At 54.9% G+C, this 17,194-nt stretch overlaps 9 protein-coding genes across 9 annotated transcripts; 6 read left to right on the forward strand and 3 right to left on the reverse strand.

Annotated features, from left to right (window-relative positions):
- Window positions 1-144: 144 nt before the first annotated feature.
- On the forward strand, window positions 145-1,328 carry CH63R_12978 (SNARE domain-containing protein; the record flags this gene model as incomplete). The annotated part of the gene is made up of 3 exons (XM_018307952.1): window positions 145-167; window positions 243-799; window positions 850-1,328. The coding sequence occupies 3 exons, from the start codon at window positions 145-147 to the stop codon at window positions 1,326-1,328; spliced, it is 1,059 nt and encodes a 352-aa protein (XP_018152369.1).
- A 176-nt stretch (window positions 1,329-1,504) lies between these two features.
- CH63R_12979 (Pentatricopeptide repeat domain-containing protein) lies at window positions 1,505-3,612 on the reverse strand (the record flags this gene model as incomplete). Its single annotated transcript, XM_018307953.1, has 2 exons — window positions 1,505-3,529; window positions 3,598-3,612. 2 exons carry the CDS (start codon window positions 3,610-3,612, stop codon window positions 1,505-1,507), a joined length of 2,040 nt encoding a protein of 679 aa, XP_018152370.1.
- A 786-nt stretch (window positions 3,613-4,398) lies between these two features.
- On the forward strand, window positions 4,399-4,861 carry CH63R_12980 (uncharacterized protein; the record flags this gene model as incomplete). Its single annotated transcript, XM_018307954.1, has 4 exons — window positions 4,399-4,403; window positions 4,528-4,612; window positions 4,684-4,744; window positions 4,800-4,861. 4 exons carry the CDS (start codon window positions 4,399-4,401, stop codon window positions 4,859-4,861), a joined length of 213 nt encoding a protein of 70 aa, XP_018152371.1.
- Window positions 4,862-5,230: 369 nt separating this feature from the next.
- On the reverse strand, window positions 5,231-6,076 carry CH63R_12981 (Clathrin light chain; the record flags this gene model as incomplete). Its single annotated transcript, XM_018307955.1, has 3 exons — window positions 5,231-5,692; window positions 5,725-5,972; window positions 6,034-6,076. The coding sequence occupies 3 exons, from the start codon at window positions 6,074-6,076 to the stop codon at window positions 5,231-5,233; spliced, it is 753 nt and encodes a 250-aa protein (XP_018152372.1).
- Window positions 6,077-7,202: 1,126 nt separating this feature from the next.
- On the forward strand, window positions 7,203-8,642 carry CH63R_12982 (Duf618 domain protein; the record flags this gene model as incomplete). Its single annotated transcript, XM_018307956.1, has 4 exons — window positions 7,203-7,300; window positions 7,372-7,463; window positions 7,545-7,745; window positions 7,798-8,642. The coding sequence occupies 4 exons, from the start codon at window positions 7,203-7,205 to the stop codon at window positions 8,640-8,642; spliced, it is 1,236 nt and encodes a 411-aa protein (XP_018152373.1).
- Window positions 8,643-9,485: 843 nt separating this feature from the next.
- On the forward strand, window positions 9,486-11,885 carry CH63R_12983 (ABC transporter; the record flags this gene model as incomplete). Its single annotated transcript, XM_018307957.1, has 1 exon — window positions 9,486-11,885. The coding sequence occupies one exon, from the start codon at window positions 9,486-9,488 to the stop codon at window positions 11,883-11,885; it is 2,400 nt and encodes a 799-aa protein (XP_018152374.1).
- Window positions 11,886-12,732: 847 nt separating this feature from the next.
- CH63R_12984 (Hydrolase) lies at window positions 12,733-13,712 on the forward strand (the record flags this gene model as incomplete). The annotated part of the gene is made up of 2 exons (XM_018307958.1): window positions 12,733-12,798; window positions 12,861-13,712. 2 exons carry the CDS (start codon window positions 12,733-12,735, stop codon window positions 13,710-13,712), a joined length of 918 nt encoding a protein of 305 aa, XP_018152375.1.
- A 694-nt stretch (window positions 13,713-14,406) lies between these two features.
- On the forward strand, window positions 14,407-15,729 carry CH63R_12985 (Cation efflux family protein; the record flags this gene model as incomplete). The annotated part of the gene is made up of 2 exons (XM_018307959.1): window positions 14,407-15,331; window positions 15,398-15,729. The coding sequence occupies 2 exons, from the start codon at window positions 14,407-14,409 to the stop codon at window positions 15,727-15,729; spliced, it is 1,257 nt and encodes a 418-aa protein (XP_018152376.1).
- Window positions 15,730-16,203: 474 nt separating this feature from the next.
- On the reverse strand, window positions 16,204-17,081 carry CH63R_12986 (uncharacterized protein; the record flags this gene model as incomplete). Its single annotated transcript, XM_018307960.1, has 2 exons — window positions 16,204-16,854; window positions 16,947-17,081. 2 exons carry the CDS (start codon window positions 17,079-17,081, stop codon window positions 16,204-16,206), a joined length of 786 nt encoding a protein of 261 aa, XP_018152377.1.
- Window positions 17,082-17,194: the final 113 nt, after the last annotated feature.

Genomic DNA, 17,194 nt, shown 5'->3' on the forward strand with positions numbered 1-17,194 from the left:
GTTTCTCTGCTGTCCCACGCCAATTGTGTCCTGCTCTGCACTATCCACCTTTCGTTCATGACGACGACCCTGAGCAGCCCGCGCAGCGAGCGACAAAGGAACCCAGGCTGAGGAGCGCCATCGCGGCCGGCTCTGGCGTCCGCCATGTGGCGAGATCGCACGAACCTGTACGTTGCCGTCCTCGGCTGTCCTCTCCCACGCTTCTCATTGCGAATCCCATTCTTGCTCACAACTATTTGCAGTTATATTTCCTATCGGCAGTCATACGCGCACCATCCGACGAAACGGACGAAGTATAGTGGTGCCGCCGGTGGGAATAGCTTCGGTGATGCCTTTCCAGGAAACAGCAGTTATGCCAGTGGCAATGATGACACGCGTGGCCTCCTCTCGGCCGGCGCCTTCGAGGACGATGGAGACGCCGTTATAGAAATGGACCTCCTCCCCCCGCGTTGGGCGGACGTATCCGACGAGATCACCGACTTGCTCGCCGACATAGCCACCAAGAGCCAGGTGCTCGAGCGCTTGCACCAAAAGCATGTGCTGCCAGGTTTCAACGACGATGACGCAAAAAAGGCAGAGGAGCGCGAGATCGAGACCCTCACCCAACAGATCACAAAGGGCTTTCACGACTGCCATCGCTGCATCCAACGAGTCGAGCAGATGGTTAGGGAGTCCAAGCATGCGGGAACGATAACCGGTGCGGAGGAGACCATGGCCAAGAACATACAGACATCACTAGCCTCAAGGGTACAAGATTCAAGCGCGCTCTTTAGGAAGAAGCAGAGCGCATATTTGAAGAGTAAGCACTCAACGACACCCGTGATCTCACATTAGGCTGACGGCGGAAAGAATTGCGCGGGATGAGCGGTCTCAGTAGCGGTGCAGGCGTACCGGGCGATCGGGGATCGACACCGCAACCTTCGAGCTCGTATATGGACCCGTCGATGCTCGAGTCTGACGCCGACAGGTCCTTCTCGCAGTCCACGCTCCAGGCAACGCAGCAAAAGCTTCTGCAATCCAACGACGCGGCCATTATCCAACGTGAGAGGGAGATCGAGGACATTGCACAGGGCATTATTGAGCTTGCCGACATATTCCGCGACTTGCAAAATATGGTCATTGATCAGGGTACCATGCTGGACCGGATAGACTACAACGTTGAGCGCATGACTACGGATGTTAAGGGAGCCGAGAAGGAGCTCGTTGTCGCCGCCGGGTACCAAAAGAAGACGACCAAGCGGAAGATCATCCTCCTCCTGATTCTTATTATAGCGGGTATGATCATTCTGCTCGTCATCAAGCCGAAGAAGCATGGGGGCGATGAGTAGGGTGGGCCGGGCTACAGGTGATGTAAAGCGCGTCCAGACGACGCAAAATGCCTCCGGCGAAAGACGAGAGGTGTAAATTAAATGTATGAATTCTTTCTTGTGTTAGAGTAATGTCGAGCGAACTTTAATGACCCCTCATCGACCCGCAATGATTCTGGCGTCATCACGTGTATTGTCTACGGCATGTGTGGTATTACAGATGATGTGAAACTTCTTGTGGCCATACTCGCTGTGCTCTTTCCGGGGTATACGTCCTCCATCAGGTCCCGCAATTTGGCAGTACTGGGTAGCAAATCACGCCCGGCTGCTCTGTTGACCAGTTCGCTCATGTTTTTCAGCGGCGGCAGGTCAACCCTCCTGCGAGATGCTCCCTTGTTCTGGGGCAAATAGGCTCGAGCTAGACATCTCACAACCTGATCTTGAACGACGGCTGCCCGAAATGGAATACCTCTTCCATTGAGAATAGCCAGAAACCGTACACCCCGTGCGACTGAATATTCGGACGCGGCTGCCATGCTGCTGGGAAGAGGACCCCAACTGCTGCAGGGTTTAGAGAAGCCTGCCTTAAACCCCCATCGAACGATCGCGGCGTGCAAAGCGGCATTGTCGAAGATCCGGCGCACCGGGTGATGTTCGTGGGCGATGGGCAGGTCAGCTGGCACGAGAACATCATTGGTTGAGCCATCCATACCCAACGGCGGCGCATCCAGGTAATGAACCGGCAATAAACCGCCCTCTGAAATACAGAGCTTCTCGTAGGTGTCGATGATGCCGATACAAAGTTCTTCCAACTCGCCGATGCGGCCAAATTTCCCGAGGCCGAAGATGATCTTTTGCCAATAATGTGAGTGAACCGGCTTTTTGAGCAGCGTCAGACGCGTAAGATAAGCTATGGCCGTGTTCAAAGCCTCTTGGTTGACGGCTGTGGTCTTTGGGTTCCATGGCAGAATGTCAAGGATGCTCCAGCAAATGTGTTGAACCGTCGACATGGACACATCAATGTTCATGGTCCGCATGTCGTCCAGCAAAGCCAAAGCCTGTCTGCTCTGGCCATACTTGACACTTTCCTGCAGTAAAAGATTCGACGTCAAGTCGACCGACTCTTCGACTATGGCGGGTTGGATTGCGACCAGCAGCCGATGCGTCTCCCAGGCCCCCTCTTTCAAGGCTTTGTCACGGATGCTAGCCAGCATTGGGGGGTCGTCAAAGACGTCAGGGTGGATGTCTGTATGCAGCAATTCATGCAGCAGTTCGTTGTCCTCGTTCTCGGCAAACCGTTTTAGAACCTGCGAGTATGCGGAATGGCCAATATCGATGTTGATTTTGCGCAACTGCTCAATTCGAGCCACGACTCGGTGTGCGATAGGCTCACGCAATGCAATCGACTGCAACGACAGAGGACCGATTTGGCGCACGCCCAGCGCATGAACAGCATGGATTGCAAAATCGAGCGGTACCCAAGAACTTGCGAACCAACGTGCACCCAGCGTATCACTGTGTCGTCTTCCTGGGGAGTCGCTATCATCGCCGTGCGTGTACTGCTTCATAGCATCCCAAAGAGAGTCGTAGTGGACATCCCAATACGTCGATGAGTTCAAACCCACGATCATCTGCTCCTCAAGTTCAAGAGTGATGGTCGGATAGTAACGAGCGAGGTACTTCAAGTACGGCTGGGACTCGGCTGTTGGTTGAGGCAGGTCGTGGTGGTTTATGAACAGATCGCGCCATCCGTTGCAGTCTTGAGAAAGGCCATTGCGATATAGAAGGGGGATAAGCTCATCGTACGAGCTGTGGTGAAGAGACGCGACGTAGAGCGCTTGCAGCGTCTGCTGCATTTCGGCCCCAGGAACAATGGCAAACTCCTGTAGCAAGGCACCGAATATTTTTGGCCCAGGGTCAAAGTTCGGCATTAACCGCAGATGCCACTGCATTGCTCTGAGGTACTGGCCATTGCGCAGACAGTAAGATATCGTCTTCGAGTAGAGTGAAGGCCACTGCGCAGAGTGAGTACGAAGTAGCCATTCTGAAAACAGCACAACATCCTTCAAACTGTCCTCGTCGTGGAGAACAGCTTCTAGGATGGCACTCCAAAACAACTCGGCTTCTTCGCTCGTCACATCGTGGAGTGACCTGAGCTTCTCCACAGCCTCCCAGATGAGCAACACGCCGTCCCGTCCATGCTCTCTCTTCGCGGAAACGAGCTGACTGAGCCAGAGCGACGCATTGTTCCCGTTTTCAGGTATGTCCGCCAATCCGAGGTCGGACTCACACAGTGGCCATACATTTGTGGGTGAGTCGGTTCGAGTGTCGAGACTTGGTTCCCACCACTTTTTTAAAATTTGCACTTTTGGGAGCTGATCAGATGGGGGCCGTTTATTCGGGATTTTGTTCTGTGGGAGTCTCGGCGCGTTGTCTGCTCTGAATATCGTCTTGCTCGGAACCGTAGGGCCGGCCACAGGATGTAGAAAAGGCAACCTCGATCGCGGGCGACCGCCTATGAGGGATTCGGTGCTGGAGTTTCGGGCTCCCACGCAAATCCTATTGAACCTTCTGCGAGGAGTCCTCGGTAGAGCCGGGGCCGTTCGTCGAATTGGATCGAGTCCTTGATGTGGTTGCCACCGTCCAAGGTGTGCTCTATTCAAGTGACAGAGGCATTGCGAGGCCAGTTGCATTGCCTCGCGTAAAAAACCACCAAGGCAGATTTATGTTGAGGCAAGGCTTCAAGCATAGCAGCCGGCACGTCTAACGAAACATAAAGTCGAGTACAGGCTGCATAGCGAGGTCGAGGCTGCAAGTGGAAGCTGTGTGATGAGAAGAGATTCAGACTGTAGGTAGGCTTCGGCCAAAAAGTTCCTAAGCAGCTCCATCCGTCAACCGAATTGAGCTCGGCGCTATTCGTCGGTGCGCGGCTCGAAAGCGGATCGGCTTAGTCAGTGGCACTTGGCCCACCAATCCAAGACATCCCATCTTCCTGATTATCCCGTCTGTCCTCCAAAGTCGTCACTCGAGAAAGCCTACAAAGCCGCAAACCACCTCAACCCCCGAGCATACTGCAATTGAACCGATCAAAATGGGGTACGTGACCCCTCCCGCTATGAGATTTTCGGCCACAGCTACCTGAGCACGATCGTCGCCATTGCCTGCCCGTTTGAAGGCCAGCAATAAATATCGTACGAGTGCATTTCTGACGTCCACACAGTCTCGTCGACGCGAAGAACAAGGTCCCGGAGCTCCAGAAGTTCTACCAGACCGCCTATAAGGAGCACACCCGTGTCTGGAAGATCGTATGTCGAATTTTTGCGATATTGTGTCAATAGCACAAGTGCCGACGGATAAGACTGACTCGAGATCGTAGAACCCTCGTAGCCGTCTCTACATGACCCCCTACGTTATCCTCCTGTGGGGAAGCATCGGTGGTATGTCATAATCCCCCAGCAAGGCATCGTTGAGCCGATCACTTACAATCAGCAGCTTCTTTCTACGGTGCCGGCCGCAAGGTTCTTGGCTACAACACCTACTTCGGCAAGAACTAGACGCTGTCCGCGATGTATTCCACGCGATAGAGCGAGGGGCTCAGGGTCGGACTGTATGATTCGTAGGGCGACCAATAGACCGAATGGCCTTAGACTGGCCTTGCTTTTGTTGCCTACATTCCTGTTCTTGGCGAGGTAGGGACACATGATGGCGTCTCGATCGTGAATGATTCTTGACCATGCCCGCCAGAATTACCAAATGGCAATCTTTCCCTGCTTCTTTCTTTTTGACAGAAGAGGTCATCTAGAATACAACTGCGCACTGTCGCCGCAAACAAAACCAATGTATTGTTGCTTGCGCCGCAGCCGGCGCTTTCATACGGCGATTGCCGCTCATGTCATCCATACGTCCATCTGTTCATCCTTTGACTAATAACCGCTCGCTCCTGGCGCCTTCTCGTCCTTCTTCAGGCTAACCAAGAGCTCACGGAAGCGTTCCTTGCCAGAGCCAGAGGCACCACCCTTGGCGCCCTTTCCGCTAACGTCGACCAGCTTCGCGATTCTTTCCCAGCTTGTGCCACCGGAGACGGTGTCCTCACGACTAGCCAGGAACTGCTCTGCCTCTTTGCGCGTCTGGGAAATGCCCTTCTCCTTCTTGGCATTGTAATTGTTGTAAAAGTCGTCGATGTTCTCTCGGGCCTCCTTGATGGTCTCCTCGCGTTGGGCAGCGAACTGCTGCGCCCGCTTCTCGTTCTGTGCATCCCTCTTCTCACGCCACTCGCGGATCACCGCGGGCTCCTCCTCTTCCTCGACGTAGGTGTTGTAGCCGGAGTTGTAGTTGACGCTGGATGCGGTGATGCCGGCGCCTGGGATCGCACCGGGGGTGAAGTCCTGCTCACGGAGTTGTTAGATCAGATGCGTACCGAGATCGTGGGAAGACGAACATCGTTCTGGTTGGCGAGGTCGGGGAACTGCGACTCGAACGTGGACTCTTCGCTAATGACGTTGCCGCTGCCTCCGCCACCTAGGAGATCGTCGTCGCCAGCGTTGAAGGCAGCAGAGTCGCCAGCTGTAGCGAATTGGTTTGCATCTTCGCCAAGAAGGGCCTTCTCGCGAGCAAGGAAGTCGTCGGCAGAAGGTGAGGCGCCCGAGTCCTTGATGTCGGTTTGGGCTGGACATGGTCTGTCAGCATGGTAACATGTTGTAAGTCTAGAACTTTGGAGTGAGCGCACCACCAGAATCAAAGTCCTCCAAGGATGGGAATCTGTCGGCCATCTTTACCACGTTTGTGAGGGTTGGTGACGAACAGGAAAGGAAAACAACACGTCGAAGCGGCTGGGTGTGGAGGATCAGATATCCAAGTACCAGCGGCAGCGGGAGGACGTGGGCCGGCAAGTAAAGCTAAGATACCTCAAGTGTGTTGGAGCAGAGTTTCGCAGTGCTGGGGCAAACAAGTACGTGTACGCTGCGCTGGCGATGTTTGGGTGCGGTCTTGGGTGTTGGTAGAAGTGGGCAAGTTGAGGTGAGGTAAGTACCAAGTACCAAGGTACAGCAGGTGAGGCTACCTTGGCTAGGAGCGGTGATTGCCGTGCGCAGCAGAAGCACAGGTAACCTACCTATCCCGTTGAAGCTGTTCTGTTTCGGTTAGTTAAATGCGCCTTCCGCAACCAGTGTGTCACCTTGGTGGTCCGGGCTGTCTGTCCCCTTTGGTTGAGGAAATTGATGGAATACGGAAGAGCGCTTAGCTGCATATATCCGATACATTACAAAGCCGACTTCGATCGATTGAGGTGGCTACAGAGATAGCAGCGGCAACCACGTCTGAACGTTCAGCGTTGTTTTGATCCCCTTCGACCTCCATTGACTGACGTCCATATCGGCTTCTCTCTCCCCTGCGAATCCGTCAATCCATCACAGGAAACGGGGTCTCAATTTGCCTAGGGTCTACAGTTCATCAGCCTCACTGTTTGGCTCTCTATACAGAAGGGCTGCCTCATACTGACCCGGACACTTTGCGCAAGCAACTTGGAGAGGTTGGGTGTTTGCTACTGGAGTTTCAGGCCCGGTGATTGATTGATTGATCGTAGACCTTTCCTTCTTCGCCCACCTTACTTCACTTTCCAACTGGGTGACCTTCACCTGGAAATTTCCAACTTTTTGCACCTCGACTTTTCTCCCTCCTTCCTTGACCACAAAAAATTACGTGCTATAAGTCGGCATCGCCAACGACCAGATCCATTCGAGATTCAAACCCAGGATACAAAGTTTTTCAACCCCAGGAAAAATCTTTAAACATCTGGCATCTTGTTTGCGATTCCGGCTTATTCACCTCGACCTTCCCATCTCAACCCACAACCACCAAAGATCCCACTACCATCAAGACCGCCTGCCGCAGTCCAACATGGCCTACAATGATGATGCTGTGCTGGCAAAGCTGTCAGCCTTGAATGAGAGCCATGATAGCATTGCAACTGCGGCACAATGGATCATGTTCCACAAGTGAGTCCCCCCCCCCATTGAATCAACTCACTTGCTCCCTGTCAACATGCAAGCTGATTTTACCCTCACAGGCGACATGCAGATCGCACAGTGCAGCTCTGGCTGCAGCGCCTTCGTGATTCAACAAGCACCAAGAGACTGAGCTTAATCTACCTGGCAAACGGTGAGTGCCTCATGGACTGAGTAGTTGGTCACCCTCCGACAATGGACAGCAAAACAAGACTAACACACAAAACCCCCACAGAGGTCACCCAGCAGTCAAAGGCCAGGCACAAGGAGGATTTTCTCACCGCTTTCTCTCCGGTTATTGCAGAGGCGACAGCATTGGCCTATAAGGGCGCCCCAGCTGAGATCCAAAACAAGCTCAGAAGAGTCATGGACGTATGGAAGGATCGCTTCATATTTGAGCCGCCTGTTCAGCAGGCCATCGAGGCGCGCATTGATGGTCAGCCCGCCCTTTCCAGAGATGTTGGCATGATGTATTGACCCTGCGATAGAACTTGACAAGGCCCGCGGAACTGCAAAGGCAACCTTTACCGGCCCTGCGGTCGGTGGCCCGTCTATTCCTGCAGAGCTTACTCCGCTCGTCACCTCGTATCAGGACGTCTCGAAGCTCAACCTGCCCACCAAGACGGCCATCAGCACGGCCAACCAAGACTTTGAGAAGGTCACAGACCCCTCGACGCCTGTGCCTTCGGCCCCCGTCTACGCTGCGCGCCTCAACGGGCTATTGAAGAGCCTAGCCAGTGCCGAGGGCGCTGTTGCTGAATGTGTCAAGGCCCGAAAGGGTCTCATTGGCGAACTCGAAAAGCTTCTCAGCGCAAGTCAGGAGGCGCTGACTAACGACGAAAAGCAGTACGCCGAATTGACCTCGCGGAAGGCCGAGACCGAGGAGAAGAGACGCGAGATCGAGCAGGCCATTATGCGTGGTCTGCCTGCCCACGAGGCTTCGCAATCCCCGGGCAACGGAACATCCAAGACCCCAGAGCCGGAGAGGCCGGAGATTGAGGCGCTCACTCCCCCGCCCGTCGAGGCTTTCACGCCGCCGTCTGTGGAGGCACTGACGCCTCCACCTGTTCACGATGAGCCAGCTGTCCTTCACCATGCAGATGCCGACCGCGCACGCTCGGCGTCAAGCCAGCGATTCCAGCCGCCCGCCGCATCTGGCATTGAAATGCTGTCTGCTCTCGCCTCCCAGTACCAGTCGATCCCTGTCTCGGCCAACGGCGCGAACAAGAGACGTCGACTTGATGGAGATGATTTCCCGGACCTCGGAGGTGACGATGGCATTGATGCCGACGTGGCTGAGATGCTACGCAAGGAGAGCAACGGCAGCGCTTGAGAAGACGCCTGTGTCACGGAATATCCAGCCTCACCGACTCTGTTGCTAACAGCTGTAGCACATTTTGAGAGCACTGGGAGGGACCTTGTAATATTATACTAGAAAGAACGCGGGAAGTGTCCTTGACCTGCACGGCCATCATGCAGTCTGGGCTGTCTGAAGGCTAAAGCAAAGGGTCAACACTTTCCAACTTGTTGTACTTGGAACTATCCATAATGAGACCAGATAGGGGGCAGACATCATCAACTCTGGGGCCAGCTGTGGAGAGAGGTCTTGATGGGGGATGGTCTTCATGTAGATCTGAATCGGTAGGATTGGTACTCGTTGCGGCCTGACACCCATGTACATAAAAAGACACTCGGAAGCCGTGGATCATAACAATGAAAAAGCAGACAATTGTGAAATAGCTTGAGATTTTTATTGGAAGTATGCATGCGAACAATGAAACTGGAAAACCAAGAGACTGCTAAAGAAGGATGCTCTGGGCTTACTTGTCTTCTTTGTTTTCTCCTATATACCTTTGTAGGCTACCATCCTCGCCCCCCAGCTCCTCGGCTAAGACGGAGTAGGAATTCGGCGACTAGCAGGGCCGGCCCGACTATCACCGAGGGGCCCTAGTTGCTTCCCATGTCAGCGGTCGTAGCGTACCTAAGAGCGCTGTAAATTTTGAACTTGGACCGATGACGGAATCAATTAACCTCTCCCATCCTTTATCAGCCGGGCCATGACTATTGAATCCATGCGCAACTCTCCTATTTCCTTCGTATGATGACGCCTCGGTATTCCACGCTTTTTGATTATGCGCCTCCCATGAGATAATATTATTCCAATCTCCGTTCCACAATGGCCACGGGAGTAGCGCGATCAGCGGTTTTGCTCCCGCACCGCGTTGGGAGCTGCCCAACGACATCGAACTCGTTGCTGGCGACTCTCCCCGGTCTGCGCAACGCCTCGACGAGATCAGTGTCTCTACAACACTCCCTCCTCTCACAGATCAGAAGCGTCAGCTCCGTACCTAATCGATCGTCACCTCTATCGCGGCCTGTTGGTCCTCGTTGCTTCGCGCAACGGCACCCGGTCCCGTTCGCTGGAAAGCCTCAGTTGCCCGCCTCGATCGCGATTTTGCGTTATTTCTCGGCTGGGTTCCCCAGACACCAACAAGACTCGAAACCTATTACAGACGCGCAGACAGCGCGTGAGGAGAACAAGGATGCGAAGCAGGCTGAGCCAACGATGCAGGATGGTGAACAGCTTGACGACTTCCAGAAGACCGAGAGGGCCGCCAAAGCCGCCGAGGTCAACCTGAGCGCAAAGCTGTCGAAGGAGGGCAAGTCGCAAGGCGGCAAGGCCGGGTTTTCCGAGATATGGCGGCTGATCAAGATTGCACGGCCGGAATTGCGGTGGCTCGGAATCGCCATGGTTTTCCTTGTCATCTCGTCCAGCGTCACAATGTCTATTCCGTTTTCCGTTGGCAGAATCCTCGACATGGCCACCAAGGATCCCGCTGAGGATGTGCGTCTGTTCGGCCTGACCATGCCGCAGTTTTTTACTGCCTTGGGTGTCATCTTGACAGTTGGAGCCGTGGCTAATTTCGGACGTGTGATTCTTCTACGCATTGTTGGCGAGAGGGTTGTCGCCCGCCTGCGGTCGTCCCTTTACAGGAGAACGTACGTCCAGGACGCCGAGTTTTTCGATGCGAACCGAGTCGGAGATCTCATCTCACGTCTCAGCTCTGATACCGTTATCGTTGGCAAGTCCATCACCCAGAACATCAGCGACGGTCTGAGGGCTCTGTTTAGCGGAGGAGCCGGCTTTTGTGTTATGGTCTGGCTCAGCCCGAAGTTGACTGGGCTGCTCCTCATCATGCTGCCCCCTGTTGCCGTCGGTGCTTTCTTCTATGGACGCTCAATCAGGAATGTGAGCAAGGGCATCCAGAAGAACTTGGGTACGCTGACCAAAATCGCTGAAGAGCGTCTCGGCAATGTGAAGACGAGTCAGGCGTTCGTCGGCGAGGTCCAAGAGGTTGGTCGCTACAATAATCAGGTCAAGAAGATATTTGCTCTGGGCAAGAAGGAGTCTACGATTGCAGCAACATTTTTTGCTTCGACGGGCTGGGCTGGCAACATGACCATCCTTGCCATGCTTGTTGTCGGTGGCAACTTTGTTCGCGAGGGGGCCATGAGCCTCGGCGACCTGACATCTTTCATGATGTACACTGCTTTCGCGGGCTCCAGCTTGTTCGGTCTCTCATCCTTCTACTCTGAGCTGATGAAGGGAGTTGGCGCTGCTAGTCGCTTGTTCGAGCTCCAGGACCGGAAGCCTGGCATTTCCCAAACCGTTGGACTTAAGGTTAAGTCGGCACAAGGTCCCATCAAATTCTCCAACGTCTCGTTTGCCTATCCCACGCGACCGGCAGTCAAGATCTTCAACGACCTGAACTTCGAAATCCCTTGGGGCAGCAACGTTTGTGTAGTGGGACCATCCGGTGGCGGCAAGTCAACTGTTGCTGGTCTGCTCCTGCGGTTCTACAACCCCACCTCCGGTTCTATCACCATTAACGGCGTCGACATTTCAAGAATGAACGTCAAGTCTTTGCGGCGTCGCATCGGCATGGTCGCGCAAGAGCCCGTTCTGTTCTCCGGCAGTATTGCCGAGAACATTTCATACGGCAAACCTAACGCCACCCGCGCAGAAATAATCGCGGCTGCTCGCCAGGCGAACTGCAATTTTATCAGCGATCTTCCCGCCGGCTTAGATACGCAGGTCGGCGCCCGAGGCTCTCAGCTCTCAGGGGGGCAGAAACAGCGCATCGCCATCGCACGAGCACTGATTAAAGACCCTGACATCCTCATTCTTGACGAAGCCACCTCGGCCTTGGACGCAGAGTCTGAGACACTCGTCAACGCCGCTCTTGCATCGTTGCTCAAGGGCAAAAACACGACCATCTCGATTGCGCACCGACTGTCGACCATCAAGCGATCGGATCTCATCATTGTGCTTTCTAACAATGGCGGGGTTGCCGAGATTGGGAAATACACGGAGCTGGCGGCCGACAACAACAGCGCGTTTAGCAAGCTCATGGAGTGGCAGATGAGCGGCGGTGAGCTTCCCGACTCTCGCCCCGGCGACAGAGGCCATATTACAGAGTCCGAAGAGATTGAGTCGGACCTTGGGCGAGAGGACCCCGAGGGGGATGTAGAGAGCCAGCTGCAGGAGGAGATCAAGGAGCATACACGGCGGTGATGAATGCGTGTCCTCCGAGTGTTGAGTACAAACGACTACGCGTTAAGGATGGACTCAAAGGGTTTCCGGTCTTGGATGCGAAAAGGCCGCACACATACTAAAAACAATGGCTACTACGGCGCATTCTCGTGCAGCTAAACATTGTAATCTTGTGTACTACAAAGAATTTACGGGCTACACATCCCTATAGAATCAACTCAACTCGACCTGGCCGGACGTATGGGGTTCCGCGAATATAGATGTAAGATGTCAGAGTCACTATGGCAATCAGACAAGGCGTACGGCGATTCTCACAACCAGCTGGCAGGATGCTGAAACGGCGTGGATCCCATTGGGTATTGTGCCTCGTCAGTCCCACTCGTAGCCAAATAAGCACTAGCACTGCTTTGAAATGTAGGTTGGCGATTGAGGCTTAGTGGAAGGTTCAGGTAGGTAGACAGAGACAACTGTTGGCTCTCAAGCTGCTCGCCGAGCCACAAACGGACTGAAAGCCTGGGAAAAGTTAAGCCGCCACTCACTCAGCTCCGTCTCTTAAGCTCCAAGCTCCAAGCCCCGAACTCCAAGCTCCCCCCCTGTCTGCAAGCGGAGCTCTCTGTCATCTGCCAGTGCCTTGCCACACACAAGCGCCCCTAACACCCCTTTGGATGTCTTGAACCAGACTACCTACCTACAGTACAGCACGGCAATAACACGTGAAAGCCTCTGAGAAAAGGGAGGCAGGCATCTTCCACTTTGCCACACTTCACACGTTAATCGACTCCATCGTCACGTCACGTCTGGTCTTGTAACGCTAGGAAACCTCACACCCATTCTCCTTCGCCGTAGCACATCCCGTTACAGCGACATCATGGCCACCGAAACTCAGGGCACCTTTGAGGTGGACGGTCACAAGTTACATAGCACGACATGGACGGTATGAGAGACATACACGCGCATCCATCGGCCGGTCTACATCCCGCTAACGCTGCGTCACAGCCGCAAGGCCCGATCAAGGCTAAGCTCATCTTCGTCCATGGCTTCAGCGACCACGTAGGCCGCTACCACGAGCTGTTCCCGTACCTCGCGAGCCGCGGCATCCAGGTCTTCAGCTGGGACCAGCGTGGATGGGGCCGCAGCGCCCCGAAACCCGCTGATAGGGGCCTCACGGGCTCGACATCGCGCGTGATCGCCGACGTGGCCGCCTTCATCCGCGATAAAATCCCGTCTTCGTCCTCGGCGGACGCGAATGCACCCGTCTTCGTGATGGGTCACTCCATGGGCGGCGGCCAGGTCCTCGTGCTAGCGAGCAATCCGCAGTACAACGATCTCGTCGCCCAGGTGCGTGGGTGGCTCCTCGAGAGCCCCTTCATTGCCTTCACGCCCGGTCAAGAGCCTAGCTTCCTCAAGGTCTTCTTCGGCAAGCTCGCGAGCCGCGTGCTGCCGCGCCAACAGCTCGTCAACGAGATTCCCGCAGAGAACCTCACGCGCGACCCGGTGGTGCAGCAGAGCATCCGCGACGATGATATGTTGCACAACACAGGCACACTGGAAGGGCTCGCGGGCATGCTCGAGAGAACAGACGCGCTCGCTAACGGCAAGATGCGACTCAGCCCAGAGGTTAAGAGCCTGTGGCTCGGCCACGGCACCGAGGACAAGACGACATGCTTCCATGCCAGCAAGAAGTGGCTCGGCGCCCAGAGCATCGACGACAGCACGCACAAGCCGTACGAGGGCGCGTACCATCAGCTGCACGCGGACTTGTGCAAGGACGAGTTCTTCAAGGATGTCGGGGACTGGATCCTCGAGAGGGCCGGGGAGACTATGGCAAGGCCCGAGTCCAAGCTGTAGGAGGCTGGTCAGGGCTGCATGTTTTCTGGTCTAGGTGTGTGTAGCTTTTTTCTTCTGATTATTTTATGACATTTCGCTGGTCATATGACGTATCGATGTAGTGAGTTAGGCCAGGCCTTGAGCAAGTAACACCCTCGACTCCCATAGACGGCATCGGCATCTTGCCTAGATCCATGTCTTGATCGACCATGCCCTTCCCACGCCGGTTGTGGAGATTCTGCGAACGAAGGCCTTCCGCATGTTCTGCTATCGACTCCCTCGGCCGATGAGGAACTGCTGGGCCCGGTTCCCGCGTCTGGCCACAATACGCCATTCATCAAGACTCCCGTGAGCAAATGATTGGGTTTTACAACCCCGCGTTTGGCTTGCAGCCCGGACTTCGTGCTCCCAGTTGGGCTAGGTCTTGGCATATCCTTTCGACACGAATCCCTCCCACTCTCACGAAGCGCACCGCTTTCCTCTTATGTTGTAGTCTGTTTGTCAGCCCGGTCCATCTCAGCTCGTTAGGTCTGCAATGGAAACATGCTTCGGGCTCCCCTTGATAAAAGCATCTTTGGTTCTCATTTCTCGACACAGCTTCTCTGACTCACTACCGCGATGGAGCCTGATCTCTCCAAGAGTACCACCACGCACACAGACTCCTTTCGCCTGGACTGCGCCATCTCATCTCGTCAACTCATCCCACCGAGGCTGGATGTCCCTTGCGGGTGAAGAAGCCCTGACCAACGCTTCTAGTACGGCCCTCGAGACACCACCGCACCCTCCCGCCTCCTCTCAGGCCGAGAAGAGTGAAGCTTTGGCCCGCCACTCCACCGCCGCCGCCGCCGCCGCCGACGTCGAAGACCACCTCTGCCTGCGTTCCGAATCGAACCCTTATGGCCTCTCTTTCGCCTTCAAGAACCCGGAGGAACTCGTTTGCTTTAAGGCCAACACCTTGCGTGAGATAAACTCAGTCGGCAATAGTTTTGGCAGCAGCGGCAGCGCCTGGCACCGGAGCAACAAGATCCAGAAGTCTTACAAACCCCAGAGGTCCTACAAAACCCAGAACGCCGCCATCAAGCGCATGCTCAAACCCGTTGACGAGCTCGTCGCTGAGGCCCGCCAGGAGACCAGCGATAACCAGCCGCAGTTCCGTGTCGCCGTCTGGGGCTCCTTCGGCCTCAATATCGTCCTCACGGTCTTGCAGATATACGCCGCCATCAGCACTGGATCCCTCTCCCTTATCACCACCATGGCCGACGCCATACTTGACTCTTCCAGCAACCTGACGCTCATCCTCGCCGACCGCGCCATGAAGTGCGTCAACCCACGCCGTTTTCCTGCCGGCAAGGCCCGCCTCGAGACCGTAGGCAACATTGTGTTCTGCTTCTTCATGATATCAGTCTCACTTGTAATCATCGCCTTCGCCGCGCGCGAGCTGGTGAGTCAGCCCATGAAGAAGGGGACGGAGACGTTCCGCATCGAACCCATCGTCATCGTCTGCGTCGCCTTCGCCTCAAAACTCGTCTTGTATCTCTTCTGCTTCTCCCTGCGAAACCGCTACTCTCATGTGCGCATCCTCTGGTCCGACCACCGCAGTGACCTGCTAGTCAACGGCTTCGGCATTCTCACATCCGTTGGTGGCTCCAAGCTTACATGATATATTGACCCAACGGGCGCCATTGTCCTTTGGATTGTCGTGTCAGGCATATGGCTGCTCAGTGCCATTGCCGAGTTCACGTTGCTCGCCAGCGTCACCGCCTCGGTCGAGACGCAGCAACTCATCACGTACGTCTGTCTGACCCATTCCTTCGTCATCCAGGGCATCGACACGGTGTGCGTCTATCACTCGGGGCCACGACTCACCGCCGAAGTGAACATAGTTATGGACCCTGAGAACATCCTTGCCGAGACACATGACGTGGCTGAGGCGCTGCAGATCAAGCTGGAAAGCCTGTCCCATGCGGAGCGGGCCTGTGTACATGTTGACTACGAGACCACCCACAAGCCGGAGCATGCTTTCAGGAAGAATTTATAGGGAATCCTTGCGTTGGTGTTAGGGCATGATGACTTTGGAGAGTATGACTACTTGAGACCACGCAGCCACCCCTCCTTCCTTACTTTTCCTTTTCACATCTTTTGCCTCAGCCTTTTAAATTGGAACGGGAGAACTCGGACCAGACGACGTGGATGGCGCAAGAAATACACAGAACGCGGCTGGAACATTCGGAACTTGAACAACGGAGAGAGTACTGTGTTTATCATGAGGATGATTTTTAAATTACGAGTAGACGACAGGCATCCCCCAGAGCGCTGGGGCAGAGCTGACCTACGATGCCCGGATTGATATTTACATCGTTCGCGCACCCTCATTCGTCTGACTTGTGACGTCAGCAGGATACAAGAGCCGGCCTAAGCAACCTCTGAACACCGGATCAACTAGTGGATGTAGTGCTGGCCATGGCTGCTGGCGTTGCAAAATGCACAAACCCTAAGCCTCCCGAAGTCTGAGTTAAAAAGGCATCTTAGCACAAGCGTCTGAATGAAAGCCGGTCATGGACGAGTAGAACCACTCACCTTTCTCAAGGTTCCACAGAGCGTTGCTAATGATCAAGTACGCCATCTGGTGGTAGTCCCAAGCATCAGAGCACACGCGAACAAGCTCATTGCCAGTAACAGAATAACCAGCTGTAGCAGGCAGGGAGAGCCATTGGTCGCACTGGCAGGCACCTCTAAAGTTCAGGGAGGATAGATGGAGCAACGTAGTAGGGCGCAGAGAGCAGAGGAAGAAGCCCGCCAGGTCTGCGGGCTCAATTCTTGTTACTCTCCTCCCACCGAGTCTTAGTCCAACGATAAAGTCATTCCCACGGTAGAGGAGAGGGGTGGCTTCGTGGTTGACCTGCTTGCACGTCTGCAAAATATCGACGTGGGGTTTTTTGGAAGTGAGTGTCACGACACGGGGCCTTGGCCGAGGGGCACGCTGATAGGCGATCCGGTGCTCTGGCGGCTCGACCTTCACACGCAGTTGGCGTCTGTGGCTGGACACGATGATTGGGTCTGTAGCCAGGAGCAGGAGCTCGTAAATGTCTAGGCGAAGCTCGTAAGGGAGGTCGAGGAGAGTTAGGCGATGCGGGCCTGGTCCCGTTGTGGGCTGCCGCGACGGCTGTAGGAGAATGAGAATGCAGTCAGCATCCGTCTTTGGAGCCTCGGCCAAGAGAACGTGGTTTTCTTCCTGCAGAGACGAAAGAAAGCTACGCAAATGTGCAGATGTCCGAGCCGCTGTACTGTAGGAGAGGTCGTCTGGACAATCCTGGGTGCATATTGGCAGTCCACCCAGTGTTCAGTCGCCGCTGGTGTCCTCTCTCGCATGGTGTCTCGCCGTCCGGACATCTGCTTGACTTCCCTTGTCCTTCTCGACGCGTCCCTCAATCCAGGTAACGACGTGGTATGGGCAGTGATGATGTGGGTTCTCCCAGATAATCCATGCTCGTGGTCAAAGTCGA

Source organism: Colletotrichum higginsianum, chromosome 9 (assembly GCF_001672515.1).
Source record: "Colletotrichum higginsianum IMI 349063 chromosome 9, whole genome shotgun sequence".
Taxonomy (NCBI): domain Eukaryota; kingdom Fungi; phylum Ascomycota; class Sordariomycetes; order Glomerellales; family Glomerellaceae; genus Colletotrichum; species Colletotrichum higginsianum.